General features: G+C 37.9%; 1 protein-coding gene across 1 annotated transcript in view; it reads right to left on the reverse strand.

Moving 5' to 3' along the window:
- Window positions 1-19,884: 19,884 nt before the first annotated feature.
- The window catches only part of LOC111827356 (potassium/sodium hyperpolarization-activated cyclic nucleotide-gated channel 1-like), a 58,974-nt gene continuing 56,011 nt past the window's right edge, over window positions 19,885-22,847 (reverse strand). The window contains exon 3 of the mRNA XM_023759393.1: window positions 19,885-20,157. Within this exon, the coding sequence (XP_023615161.1) occupies window positions 19,885-20,157 (273 nt within the window). The remainder of the gene's footprint in view (window positions 20,158-22,847) is intronic.

Below are 22,847 nucleotides of genomic sequence, written 5' to 3' on the forward strand. Positions count from 1 at the left end.
ATTTTTGGTCAAAATATTTCTTCACAATAGTAACAGCTTGATTTGCTTTTGAAAGTCTCTCTTGTTTTTTAATATAACTGTTTCTATTTCCCTGTCCATGGCTGTCCAAATTCAAAGCAACTGCATAGCTGAGGATAAACAATAATAACGAAGAGTAAATATCATCTGGAGAATAATTAAAAGATGACAATGAATTAAAGACTCATCACCATGGAGAAACAACACATCTGATGAAGAAAGGAGCTTTACAATACTTAAAATGAGTACTCCTCTGTATTACTTTGTTTTTCAAAAGTGAGTAATTCTAACAAAGATTAATCCCATCTAAACAAATTAAAAGCATGATTTTCGTTAAGAGCATAATATATAACAAGATTGAAATGGATGTGATTATAGTACTTATCATGTCTGATGTGATGTGCTATCAGAAGCAATGAAGCAGCACAAACGTATATTAAACACAGCCAATCAAAACCCACATTTCAGACCTGAGTATTGATCAGGTGTTAGTCTCACATGGAACAATTTAAAGCCCGTGTTAACCCACTGGGGAAGTTACAATATGTACTTACTATAATAATCTTGGGAAATATCTACCAGAGAGTAAGGGGATATGAGAAGAAAGTGCTAAGTACAGTTCTGTGGAATGAGAAGAAGCACAGAGGTCTTGTTTAAGCAAGGTCAAATTTTAACAAAAGGTGAATATTGTCAGTTGATTTAAAAAGAAAATACACACAAACATACATATACACTGAGTGGCCAGATTATTATGACCGGCCAGATTATTATGACCACCCCATCAGTAAAATGAAGTGAATTAGTTATGCAAATAATAATAATAATAAAACCTTGAGAGTATTTGCTTAGGAAGTTTTCAATATTCAGTATTTTTGGAAGTGTCAATGAAGTACTGATGGGGTGGGCATAATAATCTGGCCCACTCAGTGTATATGTTTGTATTTTGTGAATATATATCAACATACAGAAATATGGATTCCTGAATATAAGTGTACAAAGTGGTTTTTAGTGCCAACATCATAACATCATGATTAATAATACTAGGGAAAGGAGATATTTTCAGAAAACCAGTCATGGAATTTATAAAAGGAAAGGATCTGAACCTTATCAACTCAAACACTATGAAACTAGTAGTCCTGGGTTAATACATAAAATATGACATTTTAAGTTCCACCATACAATGCTTCCTGGAGTGGTGAGAGAAGACAAAGCCTTCCAATCTAACTAGCATAAATTCGAAAGTGCATTGTTACACTTAGAACCATTAGCAAGAGTACAAAACAAGCTTGCCAGAGAAACATCTTAGCAGCAGGTGAGAGCAGCTGTTCACTAAAATATAAGGGACCTTCTGCAAGGCCAGCGGTGTCAGCCACCATATGAAGATGAGTCAAGACCCATGTGTTATCGGGCAGGGAATGGACTGGCTGTTATTGGCCAAGCAAAGTAAAGAGGTAGGTCCAAGAAAGGGACCAATGGGCCACTGGATACCCACCGTCAAAGCGAGGTAAACAGAGACAGCAAAGCGAAGGAGTTTCAAATCCTGTTCCACGCTATCATAAGGGGCCAGGGGTTGACATTGCTTCTAATAATCAGCAAGATGTTTTTTGTTAATTTATTTTGATAGGAGAAGTACAGCTTTTGTTTCACTTGGTAAGTATTTATGGCCTTAAGTTGTAATTTCTCAAAATAAACTGAGGCTTCAAGATGGTAACACTGTTGTTTAAAGATTTTCTTTTTTCTTTTCTTTTCTTGTGCTGAATGACCTTAAGGAGGTGCACTTGGTCAACAGTCATTGCTAATGAGTATCTTTTTAGCTGGATGTGCAGCCAGCCACTTTCCTAGAGTTTAGTTGGGAAGTGGAGGAGGGTTATAGACATTAACATAGAAATGAACAGTGATAGAGGAATTGGGAAATTATTCTAGTGCCCCTCTTCTCTTCATAATCAACATTCATGGATGGAGCATGTTGTCAGCTTCGATTTTCCTGGCTTTTAATAACAGTATATATTCACTGAGAAGTCTTAAAATTATATCTGCAGTCTAGACCTCTTTCCATCAGTTTCTTTATGTTCAATTTCCCAATTGGTATCTCCTCTTGGATGTATAATAAGGAGCTGACAATTGACACATCCAAGGCTGAAATCCCCCCCCCCCCCAAACCTCCTATCACCATAGAATAGCTCATGGCTGCATATCACATAATGATGACTTTCTACTAGCGGAGATTGGAAACATTGCATTGCTTTTGCCATATCTTTTTCTCTTATACACTACTTCTGTTGGTGAATTTTATTCTATGCACATATTTCTTAATTTACAGCTTTGTTAAATTTTAATTTACATAGAGTAAAAATTCTCACTGTAAGTGTTCATTTTCGTGAGCAATCAAATTTTCGAACATTTCCATCATTCTCCACAGTTCCCCCATTCTCTGGCGGGTTATCCCACTTCCCCACCACTGGTCTCAGAAAACTACTGATCTATTTTGTGTCACTTGCTTTGCCTTTTCTACAATTGTAAATAAATAGAACAATATCATCTTCAATCTTCGGCATCTGGCATTTTTTCACTTAGCACGACGTCTCCAAGATACATCTATGTTGCATATATCAGTATATATTCTTGTAATGTTTCTATTGCTGAGTAATATTTTTGGATCTTTTATAATATACTAGAGGCCCAATGCACAAAATTCATGCAAGAGTAGGCCTTCCTTCCCCCAGCTGCCAGCACTGGCTTCCCTCTGGCACCCGGGACCCGGGCTTCCCTCGCAGCCGCGGCTTCGTCTGGAAGGACAGAAGGACATCCGGAAGGACGTCCAGTCTAATTAGCATATTATGCTTTTATTATTATAGATTCACCTAGCCATCTCTACTTCTGCACACTTGGTCTAAGTCATCATCATCTCTTATACAGATGACTTCAAAAGCCTTCTCACTGGATCTCTCTACTTCTCCTTTTGACTGCTCATACTTTCTTCTCAGCCCAGGAGCCAGTGTTATCCTTCTAGAATGTAAGTCTGACCATGCCATGCCTTTGTAGAAAACCTTCCAAGTATTCCAGTCTTAGAGGAAACGTGGACACCTTTCAATAAAATACAAGGCCACATGTGAGCTTGCCGCCTGTACCTTCTCCTACCACCCTGCTTGCTCCCTGAGCTCCCATCTGATTGGTGTCCTTCGCCTGGAAATACAGGAGGATATCAAGAGTATCAGGAAGTACAAGAGTCCCAGAGAAGACAGGGAATAAATTCACCACATCTCCCTGCATCCTGTTTCCCTCAGTGGTGATAAATAGAAAGCCTTGTAACATTAAAATAAAATAAATTGTAGAATATAGTGTAAAATGCACTTAACTTTTAAATGCATTTTCATATTGAGACAAGTGGCTTTAGTCTATACCCCAGAACACTCCCGTGTGTGTTTACATTTCTCTGCATTTTAGTCACACGAGGTAAAGAAGTGTGAAAGTCAGGGACTTGATCATTCTGGGTCACGAGCGTGGCGAGTTTTAATTACAGCATTAGCTGAGCTGAGACTGATGCAGGCAAACCTCTAAGAATGGATAATTTTAGCTCTGTATTTTCTTAAATCGAATTTTCAAGTCTGTAACAACAATGACAATGACAGCAACAAACCATGTTTTGCAAGAGGACTCTGGTGTAACGGGAATGTTCCTTCATGGGGTAGAATTCAGACAGACATAGCTGTTTTTACTTGGAGAAAATGAAAATGGTATGGGAATTATAGTTCTTTTAAAAATATATCACTGGCTCTGGTTTACCGCTAATGGAGTGTATGAAGACACTACAATATGAAAAACAAAAGACTGTTTCAGTTCTTCAAACAGATAAAACTTTATATGAAGCAATCAACTATTCACACATATGAATAATAAATATATTCCTCTAATATCACCCAATAAATAAAAAAGCAGATATGAAGAAAACCCCTGAAAATGAAAATAAACTTTGGATTAATAAGATTTTAACTAAAAAAACTGGACATATCTGACTCACAATTTCCTACCTTAAAATAACATTCTAGCACTTTAATATTTTCTATACTAAAGCAGGTGGTTTTAGTGCTTCAGAAAACATTGAATACATTTCCAACATAATACAGTTCAGATTAGACCAGCCGTGGGCAAACTACAGCCCGCGGGCCGGATCTGGCCTGTTTGAAATGAATAAAACTAAAAAAAAAAAAGACCGTACCCTTTTATGTAATGATGTTTACTTTGAATTTATATTAGTTCACACAAACATTCCATCCATGCTTTTGTTCCGGCCCTCCAGTCCAGTTTAAGAACCCATTGTGGCCCTTGAGTCAAAAAGTTTGCCCACCCCTGGATTAGACAAATTATTGATATATAAAATTTTCACATCTTTTCAGCAATTTAGCATCAAGTGCTGAAGAAAGAGATAACTAGAAGGTTATAAATAACTAAAAATAGAAATTACATTTTTAAATAGTAGCATTACATATATTATTCTTGTTAATTTAAGGTTTTTATAATTATAATTTTTTTCCTATAGTGGACTAACATTTACTATTCATTATAGTCATACATCTATTTATTCTTCTCCAAGTACTTTCTCTACAAGTCTGTTAGGTCGCAGAAGATAGTGACAGAGCAAAGCCTAGAATACTTTTCTCTTGACTGCAGAATTGTGCTCTTGGCTAAACACAAAACACATAAAAATGCTAAAGATAAATACTGTTTCATATGTATACCGTGTAAAAGAAATAAAGGGTAGTAGAGTGATGACTGGTCCATTTAAGACCTTGGGTGCTCCTTTCTATTGATGCTCCTACAATGTGTTTATTTGTTGAGGAATTCTTGGGATGTCTTATTTTTATCTAAATAAATAATGAGGAAAAGAATATCTCAAGGCTAGAAAAGGTACAGAAGTTAGGGACTACACTGAGCAAGCTGATATGTGAACAGCATTATTAGAAAGCAATCTACATCTTTAAAAGTTAAGCAGGTGATGATAACATTCCCAGGATGATTTACAGTTTCCAAAGAACTTTTGTTCTTCCCAATAACCCCAGGAGGCAGGCAGGGCAGGCTTGCATATGCTCGTATCTTCATGAGAAATTGAGACTCCTAGGATAGAAATAGCATGCCTGAGGCCAAGCAGTACTTTCGCGGTGGGGCTGGGACTCTGAACCAAGTTCTTCACACACTGAACATATGCCCATGTCTCCTGTGAATTTTGTATTGCATATCGTTCACGAAGCAGAGAAAATCTGTTCTGATTTCCTGACATGACTATTTTTTAAGGGCTTCCAGGGGACTCAGACGTGCAGCCCAGGTTGAGAACTGCCGGTTTAAAATACGAAGAGAGCAAGCAGGAGTTTGTAACATGAGGAACATGGGTCCTCTGAGAACTGCTGGAGGAAGGCAGGGATGCTACCCTGGAGGAGAAAGCAATTGAGAGACGGGGTTTGACCTAGTGTTCTCCGTCATCCCAGCAGAACCAGGGACAGTGGCTAGAAACTCTAGAGACAGATACCACATTAATGGAAGGCCTGACGTTCATAAAACTCAAACATCCTATATAATAAAGAGTTAATATGCTAATTAGACAGGGGGGAATGACCTTCCAGAACGACCAGTGGGTGGGGCAGCAGGGCCACGGGGCTGCAAGGCAGCCAGGGCCAAGAGGCAGACAGGCTGCGAGGGATGAGGCAGCCGGGCTGTGAAGGCCGAGCCCCTTGCACGATTTTTGTGCATTGGGCCTCTAATTTCAAAATAAATGTGTGCTCTGTGAGGTGGTAACTTCTGTGTTGAGGAAAGTAAAGAATGGACAACTATGGATGGAGGAAATGGAGGGAACCAATCATGGAAAAATTAAGAGAGAGAAGAGATCACTAAGATTTCGAGATAGTTTTATACTTTCTCATTTATCTTGAGCCTAATTTCCATTCTTCAGTTTGTGATTATTGCAAATTTTGTGCTTTGGTTACTTATTAATAATTTAAAAAATGTTCTCATTTAAAAATAACTGATACTGCCTTATAAAATTTTAGGACAAAATGTGTTTGCATGGACCAAAATGTGTTTCCATAATGCCAATATGCATGTCCCCATTTAAGGGTATTTTAGGAGAGAGACGGCATATGTTGGAAAGAACTCTCCCATTGGAGATATACAGATCTGAATCCAAATTTCAGCTCTGTTGTTTTTGGGTTACATGGCCTTGAACTAGTAACTGGACTCCAAAACAGAAATTACAGAAACCAAATCTGAGAATTAAATAAGTGGTGCTAAATAAATATTAGTTTCCTAATTTATGTCTGACCTAACTAGTGACAATGTCCTGCACTGGCACAATGACAATTAAAAAAAAAAGGAACATAAAGGTATTTCTTTGTCTTCCCAAAGATCTCGAATATGGAGATCTCTGCACTCCATAACTCAAACAGCTTTAGAACCTTGTAATTCTAGATCATTTTCCAACCCTGCACTCCATGGCCAGAGCATACTGAATGTGCTTTGAAATGTGCTCTAAACATGCTGAATCTCATTTAAATTGTCCTTGATGACTCACGGTAATCAATATGAATAACACCTCCATACTATACTTAGTACAGTAGTTACTGCCTGGATTTTTCCATATTTCTGTATTGCATTTTCCTGAGGCTTCTACCTAATTCATTTCTCATTTCAGTGGCTCCAAGATGTGTAGGCCTGTTGTCTTTCCATGAAATTGTCTTTGCCAATTGCTGCCGATGCTGCTCTAGCTCTTCTCCTGTGATAGGATCCATTTTTATCTGTAACTTTCCAAATATTTAGGGGTCTGTTTTGCACACAATCACCTGCAGCCAAGTCTTTACAGCCTTTGTCAGACTCCAGTTCAAACTAACCCAGAACAAAATTAATGGTTTTTGGTAAAACCAGTCAAAGAGATGTTAAGTATCTGAGAAGGCAATGAATGCAACCACTCCTTATACCTATATGTTGACACTGGCTTAAGATTTAGGGAGGCTTTAGTTTAATGATCTGGAAGAGATATTAGTACTCCTATATTATTGCAGCACTATTCACAATCGACAATTTGTAGTAACAGCCTAAAAGTCCATCAACAGATAAATAGATAAAAAATGTGGTATATACATACCATAGAATACAATTTATCCTTAAAAATTAAGGAATAGTTGCAATATGCAAGAACATGGATAAGCATTTATGGCATTGTGCTAAGTGAAAGACACTAGTCACAGAAAGACAGACACTGCAGGATTCCAGTTATATAAGTATCTTAAATAGTCAAGTTCATAGAGTCAAAGAAGAAAAGGTAGTTCCCAGGGGCTGGAGGGGGAAGGATGAGGGGAGTTACTAATGAACAGGAATGAAGTTTCAGTTGGCAGGATGAATGAGCTCTAGTTATCTGCTGTACACAGTCAGCAATAATGTAGCATATACTCAAAAATTTAAGAAGGTATATTACATGTGTTTTTATAACAATGAAATTTATAAAAAGAAAATTATGTATATTTTAAAAATTTTAATTGATTTGAGGGCGGGAGAGAGGGAGAGAGAGAGAAAGAGAGAGAGAGAGAGAGAGAGAGAGAGAGAGAGAGAGAGAGATCTCCTTGCCACTCCACTTATTTACACATTCATTGGTTGATTCTTGTTTGTGTCCTGACCACGTATCAAACTGCAACCTTGACATACTGGGATGATGCTAAAATCAACTGAGCTAGCTGGCCAGGGCTGAAAATATTTTCAAAATACATTAAGTGAAAATGCAAGAACTTGAAGAAGAAGTTGAAACTTGTGAATTCAAGTAGCTTTATAATTGTGAGCACCCAAAACACAAGTTTATTCTTGTATTATTATTAATTATTTTGTATTTTTCCATACAAACAACTATAAACCTACTTTTGTCCCACCCTGTATATTGTGGATAGCTAGTGTACACTAATATGCCCGTTTCGAAGAATTTAAGTTATATCAGGGTGATGTTATTGGGACATTAATTAATGTTCTAAATTGCTGCATTATAGGTTATTAAATATATTTATAATATGTGTACAAAACAAGGTCAAAATGATAAATTTTATGTTATGTATATTTTACCACCAAAAAATAGGAAAAACTAACGGGCATAAGATTTCATGACCCTGACACCTGCTAACACACCAGTGAATTCCTTGTACAGTGAATTGTTAGATCTGCACCTCCTTTTACATATTTCACATACTATAGATATAGTAATATTATATTTTGATGTCAGAGGATCATGAGGTGATCTTTTTGTTTTTTGTCACATCACAGGAAATTCCTGGGACTAAGGGATTAAGACATTCTGCCACTTGTTCAAAATGAGGTTAATTCCCTTACTTTTTATAAAACTAAAAATTATAAAATGTTATTTTCTTTTCCAAAGTAAATGGCAGAGTAAGGGTCAGTGTGCTGTGAGCATCGTGATTATGAGCAGCTATCTTCAGCTTCACTGCACCACACGGTGTTTCCCATTAGAAGCATTATCATACCACAAAGCTCGTTTTCCAGGGAACAAAGCTAGATTTCTTAGGTAATTCTTACAATCAATTTATGCAAGTCTTAATAAGTATGAGATTAGCAAGTGCAGAAAGGAAGAACATAGCCTATTAATAAGCTGTATTCCCATATAACCTTATGCCTTTGAAGATAAATCAATATTTTTCTGAAAAATCAGAGAGAAATTCTCTGAATTCACAGAATCCAACCTATTCTGTAAGAATTTCAGGTAAGTTTATAAAGGAAACAGTAGATCCTAGGGTTCCTCTCCCCCAACATTGTGAAATACCACAGCCAACATTATCACTCAAATGTCCTGGTAATTTTTTACAAGTTATTATGCAGCAGTAATACATTTTGTATGTTTAATGCCACCACTTCTTATAAACCATTGCAACTCTTTGTACTAACTTTCCTGAAAAAAGGAAACATTATTATTTTAAAACATGAACACAAAATTTTAAAATCTACAAATAGGTTTAAAATCCATGAGGAACTGATAAAAGTATTAAATTTTATTCATTTAAAATAATGAGGTATTCTCAAGATCAATCCATGTTGGCACAAATGACAATATTTCATCTTTTCTGATGGCTCAGTAGTATTCCATTGTATATATGTACCACATTTTCTTTATCCAATCCAAATTTTTGAGGAACATCCATAATGTTTTCTATAGTGGCTGTACCAATTTACATTCCCATCAGCAGTGACTGAGGGTTCTTTTTCCTCCACAACCTCTCTAACACTTGTTGTTACTTATCTTGATGGATCTTGAGAATATCATGATAAGCAAAATAAGTCAGTCAGAAAAATTCAAGAACCATATGATTTCAATTATATGTGGGATATAAAATTGAAAGCAACAAATGAACAAAAACAGACAAAAACTCATCGACACAGACAACTGTATGATGATTGCCAGAGGGAAAGGGCACAAGGGGGTACAAGTGAGAGGTAGTGAAGGGTAAATGGGGTCAAATATTTGGTGATGGAAGGAGAGTTGACACTGGGTAGTGGGCACACAATGCAATATAAAGATGATATAAAATTGTACACCTGACCTATATAATTTTATTAACCAATGTCACTCCAATAAAGTTAATTAAAATATTTAAAACAGGAATGGGTTATATCAAGATAATGTCAAAAATGATTAATGTCAGCATCATTTTAGTATCCTATATAATAAAGAGGTAGTATGCAAATTGACCATCACTCCAACCACAAGATGGCCACCCCCCTGTGGTCAAAGATGGCTGCCCACATGTGGACACAAGATGGCCACCACAAGATGGCCTGCAGGGGAGGGCAGTTGTGAGCGATCAGGTCAGCAGGGGAGGGTAGTTGGGAGGGACCAAGCCTGCATGGGAGGGCAGTTGAGGGTGACCGGGTTGGCAGAGGAGGGCAATTGGGGGAAACCAGGCCAGCAGGGGAGGGCAGTTGGGGGCAACCAGGCTGGCAGGGGAGGGCAGTTAGGGGCGACCAGTCCATCAGTGGAGGGCAGTTGTGGGTGACCAGGCCTGCAGGGGAGGACAGTTAGGGGTGATCGGGCCAGCAGGGGAGAGCAGTGTGGGGCAATCGGGTCGGCAGGGGAGCAGTTAGGTGTCGATCAGGCTGGCAGGGGAGTGGTTAGGGGGTGATCAGGCTGGCAGGCAGAAGTGGTTAGTGGCAATCAGGTAGGCAGGCAGGCAAGCGGTTGGGAGCCAGCAGTCCTGGATTGTGAGAGGGATCCCAGATTGGAGAGGGTGCAGGCTGGGCTGAGGGACACACACCGGGCCTCTAGTTAACATATAAAAGAATAAAATACCAACCAAAGAAGTATTTCCATATACTTCTGCTCCAGAAAAATATTGAATTTATAGAACATTTGCTAGCAAAACCCATGAAATTGACTTATTTATTCACATTCTAAAATAGTGAAATGCTCTGCATCTGGAAATAAAATTTATAATTCATTTAAGCTAGTTTCTCCAACTACTAAATAAGAAAAATAACGCCTTTAAAAGTTTGTTGGGAGATTTTAGTGATAAATGCCAAACAGCTGCATTACGCCTCATGTTTACTGTTAGATCTCTTGGCAGCACTAGAGTTTTGAAAGGATGTTCACAGTGGCAGGTACATTTGCTTTCAGACAAATGCAAGGTTTGTGCATCCATCTGATTGACAAATGTAATAAAATATTAATAACTTGCTCAGACATCTCAATTATGTCTATATCAAATAGAGCCAAAGAAAAACTTTGGGAACAATATGAAATCTGTAGGGTGCTATTTTATTCTGTAATTAAGAATTATAAAAGTTGATTTTCTAAAGTGTATATTCAGTATTTATAAAGCCAACGAGCACCTAAACTGCACTGACAAAATAATTTTTTAAGTGAAAAGTTATTTATATTTGAAAGCAATGCCCATTTGCAATCTAGTTCACTAATACAAGAGCTCAACTAATGAGCAATGCAATTAATCTGCTCATTCATTGTTTGACTTGAGTATCATCTTGTTCAGAGAATATTGTTTCTACAAATGCTACAATCTTGGAATAGTAATTTTGGGAGGTTGGAAGAAAAATGCAGAGGCCAAGCTGCAAATTACTTCTGCACATTGTATTCTCTTTAGCTACCTGTGCATCTCTCTAAAGCACAGAGCTTGGAAATAAGAATGGTGCTTTGTCTCTCTGCCACTCTGCTAGTTAACCTGTGAAGGTGGAATACAATTCAATCTCTCTGTTTCTCAGACCTCCTATCTCAAAAATGTGAATTAATTTAGAGTAAAATCATAATAAGGATATTTACACAGAAAAATCTTTCTTCTTTCCCTTGCTGGAAACTTCAACCCAATTTAGTCAGCAGCTTTTACGCTATGAAAATATTCATGTTAATGTTAGCATTATTTTTATGGTAATTGGCCATTTAAAATGCAGATGTGTTCTTACAGATCTGCTCTAATACTGGTGAGTGCCATGGACACTCATTTTCAGAATGCTATTTTCTTTATAAGAGACTTGTGTGGATTCAGCTTCCGATTATTCATATAATGAATAAAACACGAAAATGGGATGCTATTCTACCATAGTTTATAAAATTTGGAGCATTATCTTTTTAAAAAATATGTTTTTATTGATTTTAGAGAGAGAGGAAGCTAAAGGAATAGAGAGATAGAAACATCGATGAGAAACACTGATCGGTTGCCTCCTACACGCCCCCTAACTGGGGATTGAGCCTGCAACATGGGAATGTACCCTGACCAGAAATAGAACCAGTGAACACCTTAAAACATTTTTTAAAAGAATTGATTTCAGAGAAGAAGTGAGAGAGATAGAAACATCCATGATGAGGGAGAATCATTGATTGGCTGCCTCCTGCATGCCCCACACTGGGGATTGAGCCTGCAACCGGGGCATGTGCCCTGACAGGGAATCAACACTGACCATCTGGTTCATAGGTCAATCACCCACTGAGCCACACCGGCCAGGCTGAGCATTCTTCTAGGCTTTTCATTTTCCTAATAGAAGGGTTCTCACTGTGATTGCCTACAGAATACTTTATTAATTTTTAGAAGTTTGGAATATAGTCACCTGAATCATTTATGAAAAGAAGAGAGAACTGATTTGTAAGCTTAGTTTCCTAAATTTTGTGATTTCTCCCACATACAACTTCCTGGAGCTCGCATGACTAGGAGGCTATGATATTATTGCCAAGAAGCTGGGAAGCATGAATCATCCAATCAGAGAAGAGTGTTCCAGAAAAGAAAATTTCCAGATAGTTAAGGCTTTTACCCTTTCGCCCTTTGAAAGCATTTAAATATATTTCAAAATAACCATTTCTTACATCACTTGTACATTTTCCTGATATTTTAAGCAATGTTCACAACATTTCTAAAGGTGTCTTTCAGTGTTTGCCAGGATTGCTGTGTTTGTTTTGAAGTACTAAAATATTTGGATGAAAAATACGGAGGAATTAAACACCAATGTAATTTAAAAACAATAAGTTTAGGTAAACTGGACACAAAATGGCACAATTATCATCTTCCATTTGAGCCCCAGGTGGTCTGCGAATGCTTACTGCCCCGCAGGAAACTTGAGCTGTGTGTGCATCCTCTCTGGGCACCGTGATTGTGTGATTCGGGGCCTCCTCGGCTCTTACAGCGCCTACTACCCGCAGTTCTCCTGTCTGTTCTCCAGCTTTACAATCTGCCAGCCAGATGACGTCAAAACAGAAGGAACTCTCATTGAATTAAAATGACATTTTATAAATTGTTCAAAATTCAGTGGGGCCCAGATGCCAGATAGGAGTCCTCCAACCACAGCCTGAGCTAAACCCTCTGGAGGCCGGCTGTGCCAATGAGGTGTGTTCCTACGCTGCTAGACGGCCTTGCGCCCCGTGGCAGGCTTTCTGGTGGCTGAACGTGGTTTTTATATTTTCCTGTGCCTGCTCTTGCTTGCAGATGCTGTTTCTCACTATGCAACTGCTTTTAGCAGGTCTGCTTCTGCTTCTAACATGTTGCTTTTCCACTAAATTTGAAGGTGAATCTTAATTCAGGATTCAGAAAGATATTATCACTAGCAATCTGAGCTCCAAGTAAGAGCCCAATAACTAAAAATAATTCAGTGTTCTCATGATCAGCCCATTACTGGGAAATGGAAAAAAAATTACAACATTAAAATGAAATCAGTATTTTATGTTCTCATTGGGGAAAAAGTTAAAATAATCTATTTGCCTCATTTAATATACATCTTGGGTCTTCTCTAAACATCCCTTAATAAAACTATGATACTGAAGTTAAAGATCACTTTTCATTAAATATGTTAATGCTATTTTAATAATAGCTTCTCCCCAATTTCTTAAATAACATTCAAAATTTAGTTCATTTACTTTAATAACTTGGTGAAGTAGGAGGACAGTGAGAAGCCTTTTAAAATGAGTATACTAATCTAGCGTAGTTTCACTTGGCAAAGCTTAAATGGTGAATGGAGAATATAATCATCTATCTCATATTATCATCTGAATATACATTAGTTTCCTTTAAGTGAAATATTAGTATAATCAAAATAAAAAGTTGAAAATATTTTGTGTCAGTGAAAGACAAAAAAAACACCATATGATTTCACTTATATGTGGAATCTGAAAAACAAAACAAACAAATGAACAAAATTTAAATAGATTCATAGATACCGAGAACAGACTGATGGCTGCCAGAGGGGAAGGGATTGGTGGACTGGGTGAAAAAGGTTAAGAGATTGAGAAGTACAGACTGGTAATTACACAATACTCATGGGAATGTAAGGTATAGCAGAGCAAATATAGTCAATAATATTGTGTAAACTATGTATGATGCCACTGGGTAATAGAAATAGCAGGAGGAACGCTATGTGAAGTATATGATTGTCCAATCACTATGCTGAAGCTAATACCAAATAATATGAATATAAACTGTAATTGAAAAATCAAAAAATCAAAAATGGTTGATACTTGCTTCAGCTGTATACCAAATTGTATTTCAAGTCACACTATCAACATCCTTAGTTAAAAATTCATGATTTACCTCATTTCATACATTCTTGAGAAGGAAAAAGAAGTCTGACTTCACTAATGATTATTTAAAGACACTTTGTTACCCTGGTAGCTAAGGCACAGTACATAAGAGACATTCTCAATAATGCACTCCAAGTTTACTAACAGAGAGCTTAATGGAAGACATACATGCTCCCTCCATTTTATTTTTCCATCCCCTCTTGCTCTATATATTTGCTGATTCTCTAACATCTATCTTCATATAGAGTCAGGCCTCATAATTCAAAGCCCCAAGGGCTCTCCATTCTTACCAAACCATGCACTGATTCCTGTCAGATTAGTGGATCCCTGCCTGACCAGCTTCTGCCCTGTGAATGTGCTTAGCAGTATGTTTATGTCTTATGACACAAAGGACATCAATACAGTACAGCAAACCCACTTGGAAGAGAACTGCAGGGAGTAGGTTCAAATGAAAATTCAAACATTTCTAAAAAATTAAATCTATATATTAATCAATAAATAAAATAGTGGGAAATGCAATGAGCCATTACAAGAATCTGTTAGATGTGCAATACATGATTACGTGTAAACTGTAAAGTACCAAATGAAGGGTTGGCGAGGATGAATCTTTAGCACTTTGCACACACCTGAAACCATGAACACCTACAATAAAGATGCAGGGAATTTCAACATATAACAGAGAACATGGGTACAGAAAGTATCACTTCGTGAAAAGGGATACTGTATCGCCCAGTGGGATATATTAAACTATAAAGGCAGAAAATCAGTGGTTTAAGATACTTACAATTAGCAAAATTATATTTTTCTCCTGAGTTAAATTAACATCTTCAAACTCCCTCTCTTTACTTGTGACTCTCTCTATAACAGTACTTACTTAATATAAAAACAAGTGCCCAGCTGAGAATATAAACTGTCATTATTCTGCCAGGAGCCTAATTTGCTAGCAACTCAAGTGGCCACATGATGCTAACTCCAGGGCTACCGCACCACTGTTTCCCTAGGAGAGAACCCCACAGACAGCCCCTGTCCTAGGATCTTCCTGCCAGAGAACGTTTGGTGGCACTAGCTGGCACTCTGAGTGGGATAAATTCAGCTCCCAGGAAGAAAAAGGATATGGTATAGCAGAATCGGAAATCTTTCCAACTAATTAAGGAGCCATGTGGGAGTTGTGCTGGCGGCATTCTCATTTGTAAAGGAAGGAAAGACGCTTTTGCGAATAATAAAGAAAAGCAAGGGAAACAGTTTGCTGAATGCACATGGATTTAGAGCTGAGTCTTCCCCCTAACAATGTTGCCCATGAAAATGAGGTACCAAGCTCTTTTTCATTTAAGCTCCCGGTCGATATGATTTTCAAAGGTCAAGATCAATATAACATCAAAGCCCCTTTGTCCTCTGAAGACAAATACTATCAGAGCCTCCAAATCAATAAGCCAAATTAGCAGCTCAACTAGCTAAATTTCTTGATATAATGAAGAAAGGTTGCAAAAGAGGCGGTGACTGTTGCTTCTGTCTTTTTAACTGAATAATAGGATTATTTATAAACCATTGTGACCATCACTCCAGATGTTTCCTCTTTGCTTTACCATTACTCTGATAAAATATATTTTTTAAAATTAAAGACTCAATTACATGAGGGCAGCAACCTGCTCCCCCATCCACCTTTTTGAGACAGTGGATCCATCACGGCCTAAAGACACACATGCTCCTGATCAACCCAGCAACTAAGAAATCTCTTCACCCCGATGAAAGACACTTAGATAATAACACACCTCTTACTTACAGGAAAATCAAGGCCAGAATTCCAGAGGGGAAAGCATATTGAAAATTTAGTTTCTAAAGTGATGTGTTTATGTCAAACACATGTATACCTACACCTGCCATCAATTGCTGTAAAACCTGAGGCAACATGTTTACAATATCTATATATATAAAAGCCTAAACAACTGGCCAACCTGCCCACTGGCCGACTGGCCAACTGGCCAGGAGATCTGATGCACCATCACCACCAGGGGGCAGACACTCAATGCAGGAGCTGCCTAAATGCAGTCACTTGGCAGCAGCGGTTCTTGGGTGAAGCACCCAGAACCAGAGAGAAGGGAGCCCGATTCCAGCATATGTCACCTGAGAACCACCCTCTCGCAATTTGGGACCTCTCAGGGGATGTTGGAGAGCCAGTTTCAGCCCAATCCCTGCAGGCCAGGGCGAGGGACCCCACCAGTGCACGAATCTGTGCACCGGGCCTCTAGTATTTACATATGCCTCAATAAAATACATAATATATATTTTAAGAGATGCTGTCATGTATACTCAAGTGACAGCATTCAGAAAAATGCAAATTATGACCCCCTTCTTCTCATTTATGCTAGAATAAAGGCTGGACACCTGTAATCACTCTTATTCCTCAGGGTCCCATGTGAGTACTATTGTATCCTCAGCATCACTGTACTGAGGTTGCTATGTATGGGGCTGAAATTCACATCAGCAGAGACACAGATCTGGCCACCATGATGCTTTTTCTCCCTTGGACAGATAGAATACACACAACCAACAGATTACTATGGGTTGGAATAACCAGGGAAGACGTCACAGCCTTCCAGAGAGAAGGACACAACAGAAACACACAAAAACATCATCTCTTCAATGTGACCTTTTCTCCTTTCTCTCCTTTTGATTGAAGCTGGCCTCATTCAGCACCTGACTCACCTGCCTCCTTCTCCCTTGCACATTCACTCCCTTAATCATTAAGCCCTCGGGACAATGAGGTTCTGATCCGCATCAGACAGTCACAGGAACAAAGCCCAGGGTCTGTTGATCCCAGACAGTTTCAGTCAAACTAGAGACAATATCTAGGCCTCAGTTGTGTTTCAGCTCCAGGCCCAGAAAATCGAGGAGACCAGATGAAGCAACAACAGGCTGATGTCAAAACCAGATGTAATGACCGATGACCCCCTATTGCAGCGCCAACCAATCAGTAGAAACCATGATCCTAACTCCCTTAGTCACCATGACTGATGCCCCCCGCCCCCCAGTATAATGCATCCCCTGGAATCCGTCTGGGAGCCAGGTCTTTGAGCATTAGCTCACCTGTGTCTTTAGTGTGGGCCACCTCCTCAACTAATAAACTCTTCTTTGCTGCAAACTTTTGTTCCTGTCTGATTGGGCTTTGATGTGTGTAAGGAAAATAGACCCTTTTAGTCCAGTAACAAAACCTATGTAAACAGTGAAGGGGGTACAAGCATGGAAGGGGTTAGGAAGAAAGGAGGGCCAGGTCAGAAGCATTTGGTTTGTTGAGAGAACAATAATTGTAATTGTCTGGCTAGAAAATAGAGAGTTTAAAAGTTGATTTGGGACCACTCCATGTCCACCCAAATTATCCCTGAAGGTCTTATTACGGGGGAAACAAGTATACTAACCATAATCACTTGATTTGCAATGGCCTGAAGTGTGCTTTATTGCAAACAGGACTTGAGTGGATTGAAAAGGAGAGCAGGGCTTGGTGCCAGCCTTTGTCTCTGGTTTTACCACTAGCTTTTACACATTTGGAAGATTAGACTGATTTTAAAAAATGATTTCTACAGAATAAGAAATGCATGTGATAGTCCTGATTATAGTCCTTCATTTACAAGGAAAGACTAAGGATTGATGGCTTACCAATTTAAACCTCAGAGTGAACTCTGGAGCCAGAATTAGGTGAGCTGAACACCAGCGCATTCTGAATGGCTACTATAAAAGGTATTCATTGGAGCTTGCTTCTTTTACATAAAAAATGTTACTAATGAATATATGGCAGTGAAAATAATATCAATATTAATTGATTAGGCATTCATGGCAGATGATTATGATAACTACAAAATAAGAGGTTCTTAAAAAAGTTAAACTTAGAATAATGATATGACCCAGAAATTCCACTCCCAGTGTGCTTGCCCTCTATTAAGCACTTGTAAGATGAAGAGGTAAAAAGTTAAACAGAGTCAAATATGTGCTGATGGAAGAAGATTTGATTTTGGGTGTTGGGCACACAATGATGTGTCATAGAATTATACACCTGAAGCCCATATAATCCTATTAACCCACATCACCCCAATACATTTAATTAAAAACCAAAACTTGATGATTTAAATTATGGCAAACATCATAATAGCTTTCTTTGTGAATGTCTATGATTACATCATTGAATGAATTAGGTTTCTAAGTTATACCTGGTTCATATAGTTGATCTAAACACACAGAAATGGTGAGTCCACTTAATATGCAATATAATGGTAATAATGCCATCCTGGGATTTGGAGCCTCATTTGTATTTGAGAAAATAGTTGTAATGTTGTGAACAAAAAGGAGGTAGGAAAAGAGCATTTTTATGAAAAGCAATATCAACCAGAAGGGAAAAAGAAAGAGCTTAATAGAAACATATACTGTGTTTCAGTCTTATCTTAAATCCCCATAAATTTAGCCCCAATTCCTTTAAGGTTCAATTTTTAGTCAAAGTCACAGTTGAATTCATTCTCTTGTCCATCACTATGAGCTTTGTTCTTTACAATTTAATTGGAGGCTTTGTATTAAAATGAACCTCAAAGCAATTCTGATGGTTCATTTTTTTCATTTCTTTAGTAATAAAATACCACTTGCTTTTATAACAGTGGGTGGCCATGTAATTTCCTTCAAGAGAAATAAAGTACCTAGGTTCCCTTTCTCCCATGGCATGAGTACAGTGTTAAAAACTTCCACAAATGAAACGGAAATGACCTTTGGCTATTTTGTAAGGAATTAGAAGTCTAAGCCGTGATCTCTCACCAAAGTAGTGTTCTAGAACTATTTGAACTGTTACTTTCAGAAATGCTCTTTGGCAAGGTGTATACTATATATTCTCAGGTTCAACAGAGCCCCTATAGAGTAAATTATTCCTTCAGTGATGAAATATTCTTATTTATCTTTCAGAGCATTACTTATGTTTAGTCAGGAATGTAAGAACTGTCTGATGGTCCAAGGTCTAGCCTCAGCCAAAGTTGTTCAGCACACGAAAAAAAAATCCTAGAATAAAGAATTGCATATATCTACTTTTACTCTCTCTTTTGGGAAATTTTGAGCGGCAAACATTTTAATTAACACATGGTGTATATGAATGCATGATAGCAGCTGTTAATATGCATGTTTAAGACTGAGAGTGTGATGACTTATCTAGACACAAGGGCAACATATGTTGAGCTAAGCATACGGATTGTAATATGAACTACGATGCTAACACACAGAGCACAGAGGGACACAGGCAATGGACGCCTGTCCCCATTTAATCAGCTAACATTTTCTAACATATACTAGAGAAGGCTTTCTATTATTTTAACTGAGGAACATGAACCTTGATAATACCTTAAATCAGCTTCAGACTTTTTAAAAAATACATTTTATTGATTTTTTACAGAGAGGAAGGGAGAGGGATAGAGATTTAGAAACATCGATGAGAGAGAAACATCAGCTGCCTCCTGCACACCCCCCACTGGGGATATGCCCACAACCAAGGTACATGCCCTTGACCTGAATTGAACCTGGGACCCTTTAGTCCCTAGGCCGACACTCTATCCACTGAGCCAAACCAGTTAGGGCAGCTTCAGACATTTTGAAACATGTAACTATTTTTCCTGTGAGTGAAAATTCAGAGTATTTTTTTTTTAAATTATCATTCAAGAGAGAAATTGGAAACGAAAGCTATCAGGACCATCTTGACAAAACCTCAAAATATCGAAACAGATTGTGTTTTCCTGCTTTAAACATTTTATCTCATTACACGTTTAATAGAAGAGATGGTTTAGTTATCTTGAATGCTATTAGTTAAATTTACAAAATAGCTGGTTGGAGATATTAGAGAGAAAACACATTACCTTCTCTTGGTACTGCCGCCTGGAGGAATCCAGAGACTGGATTAAAGCCGTGGCGTGGCCCACAAACATGGCGTAGCAGGTGGCCCCCACGATCATGCTCAGCATGGTGATCCACAGGTCCGACATGCTGACGGGGGCCTGCGCGCCGTACCCGATGCACAGCATGTGGCTCATGGCCTTGAAGAGCGCATAGGAATACTGCTTTCCCCAAGAGTCATTCTGGAACAGAGGAGAAAGAGAACATGGACTGAGCCAGCCGGAGAGCAGAATAAACCGTGAGCATGGTCTTACACGGGAGTATTCCAGTCACTGAGCGTGGAGACACCTGGGAACGCAGCATTTGCACAGGTGTCTCTCCTAATGGCTCATAGACAGACTTGATGGTTTTCCAAGCCTGCCTGGCACTATGAATTAGACACAGTCCACTGTTAGACATGCCTTCCTATTCAGTTTTAGGTTTGTTGTTTTTAAAACTAAAATCACTTTGGGACAATGGTGTGGGCATCACATAAAAATGCCAAGGATGAATGCTGATGAGCTCACTTCAAAGTTTCCAGGAAATCTGGCCTTTCTGAAGTCCTTAATCTTATATTTCTTATATTTGTGAAGTCCTTAATCTTACATTTCTTAAATAAAAAAAGTAAGCATTTTGAAATACAGGTCTGATAAATGGAAAGATTTCCCTACAAATGTCAGGGTTGATGATAAATCTCATTGGCTTTTTAAAAAATACTAAAATAGATTAAAATAAGCAAATAATATCTTGGCAAATCTCTGGGGAAAAAAAAGATGACTTCTTAGATTAGTTATTAGATGCAGTTTATGATGTCATTTCAAAAGTTTATTCCAAGCTCAACTCTCCAAAAATAAGCTGTTCAATATACCTTATCTACCCTTTGATAAAATTATTATTTTTTGTTTAATTTGCATCAAATTCCCTAGGCCCGGACTTACATAATTTACGAAGCCCACTATAAACTGAAAGTTTGGACGTTTTAGTTCAGAACTCAGAAAAAATAACCATTGTTAAAGATAAAATATATAAATATTTTTCCTTTAAAATATATTATTACAAATCTTAACGGGGTAATAGTGACTGATTAGTAACAACATAAAGGTACACATTTAAAAAATAATATTGTGGTATGATTATATATCATACAATAAATAATGATACTGTATTATTGTGATATCTTGATTGATCACACACTTTTTCTGGTTTATTTTCTTCAAAGTCAATTCCTAGGTATCAAAATTCATTTAATTAGTAATTTCATTTTTAATGATAAAATTGAAAGTGGCATCAGTTGCTTTTGGCTAATAAGATCACAAATAATTCTTGATGCTTTTTTTAATTTCAAGACAGATCTTTTTGTTGATGCAACTTTTTCTGGAGTTATTAAGAGCATTCTGTAGGCTGCAATAACATTGGGATAAATTATTTATAAACATATAACTATTAGTACGCTGGAGCTTATTCTCATAGAAGAATTTATCTACAAAGATAAAACACTTCATACAAGTCAGTTTCATGTATGTGTAAATGTGATTTTTAAAAAATTAATCTTTGTATGTTAATTATAGTTTAAAATGCTAATTATAAAAAATAATAAAGATGTACCCTTCACCAGTTTTCCCCAATGGTTACATCTATAATATAATGTCACAGTCAGGAAATTAACATGGATACAGTCCAGTGATCTCATCCACATTTTAATAATTTACATGTACTCATTTGTGTGTGTACTTAGTGTTATGCAATTTTATTGTCTGTGTAGGTCTATGTATTAATCAACACATTCAAGATACAGAACAACTGCATCCTTTCTACTGCCTTTATACTGAATTTGATATAAATGTCTCAATGGTATTTTAATATTTTCTCTAACATTTCTGGTAACTGGTTGAGGTCATACAGGAAACCAAAAGTAGCTTTATGATTTGTATACAACCCAAAATTCCTGTTTACGTATTATTTTCCCTTATTTTCAATTACAAGAAAGAGTTTAATTTAAAAAATTATCTTCCTTGTTAATAATTAGCTCATTTACAGCTTCACATGAAAATAGTGTTATGTTCCATCAAATGTGATGATCTTTGAATTTAATCTGTATTTCTAGGCTGGTGGATATTTGCTTTGCAATGTTGCAGATGTTTTCAAAACTGGGCATTGTAAGCAACAAAGAATTCTAATAACTCCCTCAAATGCTTTCTTGCAATGTCCATGTGTATTCTCTAGTTGGTAATAATTTATTGGCAGAGTTTATTTCCTGCGCTCCGCAGACACAGCCTTGGAACTTGGGCAGAACATTTAATATCTGTGTAGAGACTTCAGGAATAGGCTCCTGGGAGTGACAGGCAGCTGGCCTCTCACCGTGGGATCTCTCCAAGTCTGCCTCGGGGGAGCTCCCCCTATCTCCTTGGCGGCCACTACTCCTGCTGCAGCTGCCATTGCCATTGGTGGCGCTGGGGACACACATTGGTGGCGCTGGGGACACACAGCCTGTGCGAGCCTGCTGCCTGGCCAACTGCTGGCTTTGCACTGCCTCCTGTGCCTGCAGGCCTGGCCCTGTGCCTGCAGGCCTGGCCCTGTGTGTGTGCCCAGCTGCCCCCTGCGGCCTCTGCTCAGGGGACTGCACTTGCAAAACATAAAATAAAAAATAAAACAATTAAGAATTTCAAGATAGCAGTAGCAGAGCATTAAACCGAACACAGGGTCCTGCTGACAGTGTCCTTGAGCAACTACAAGGTCACACCCTACCCACATGCCCAGAAAGCCATTCCTGCCTCAGTCAATAACTCTTGCATGATCAGAGATGTTTAAAGTTATTTTTTAAAATATTAAATATATGTGGATATTTTGTTCATATTGTAATGGGGTTTTCCAAAATCAAATTTATAGAATATAA

This window comes from Myotis lucifugus, unplaced genomic scaffold (assembly GCF_000147115.1).
Source record: "Myotis lucifugus unplaced genomic scaffold, Myoluc2.0 scaffold_153, whole genome shotgun sequence".
Taxonomy (NCBI): domain Eukaryota; kingdom Metazoa; phylum Chordata; class Mammalia; order Chiroptera; family Vespertilionidae; genus Myotis; species Myotis lucifugus.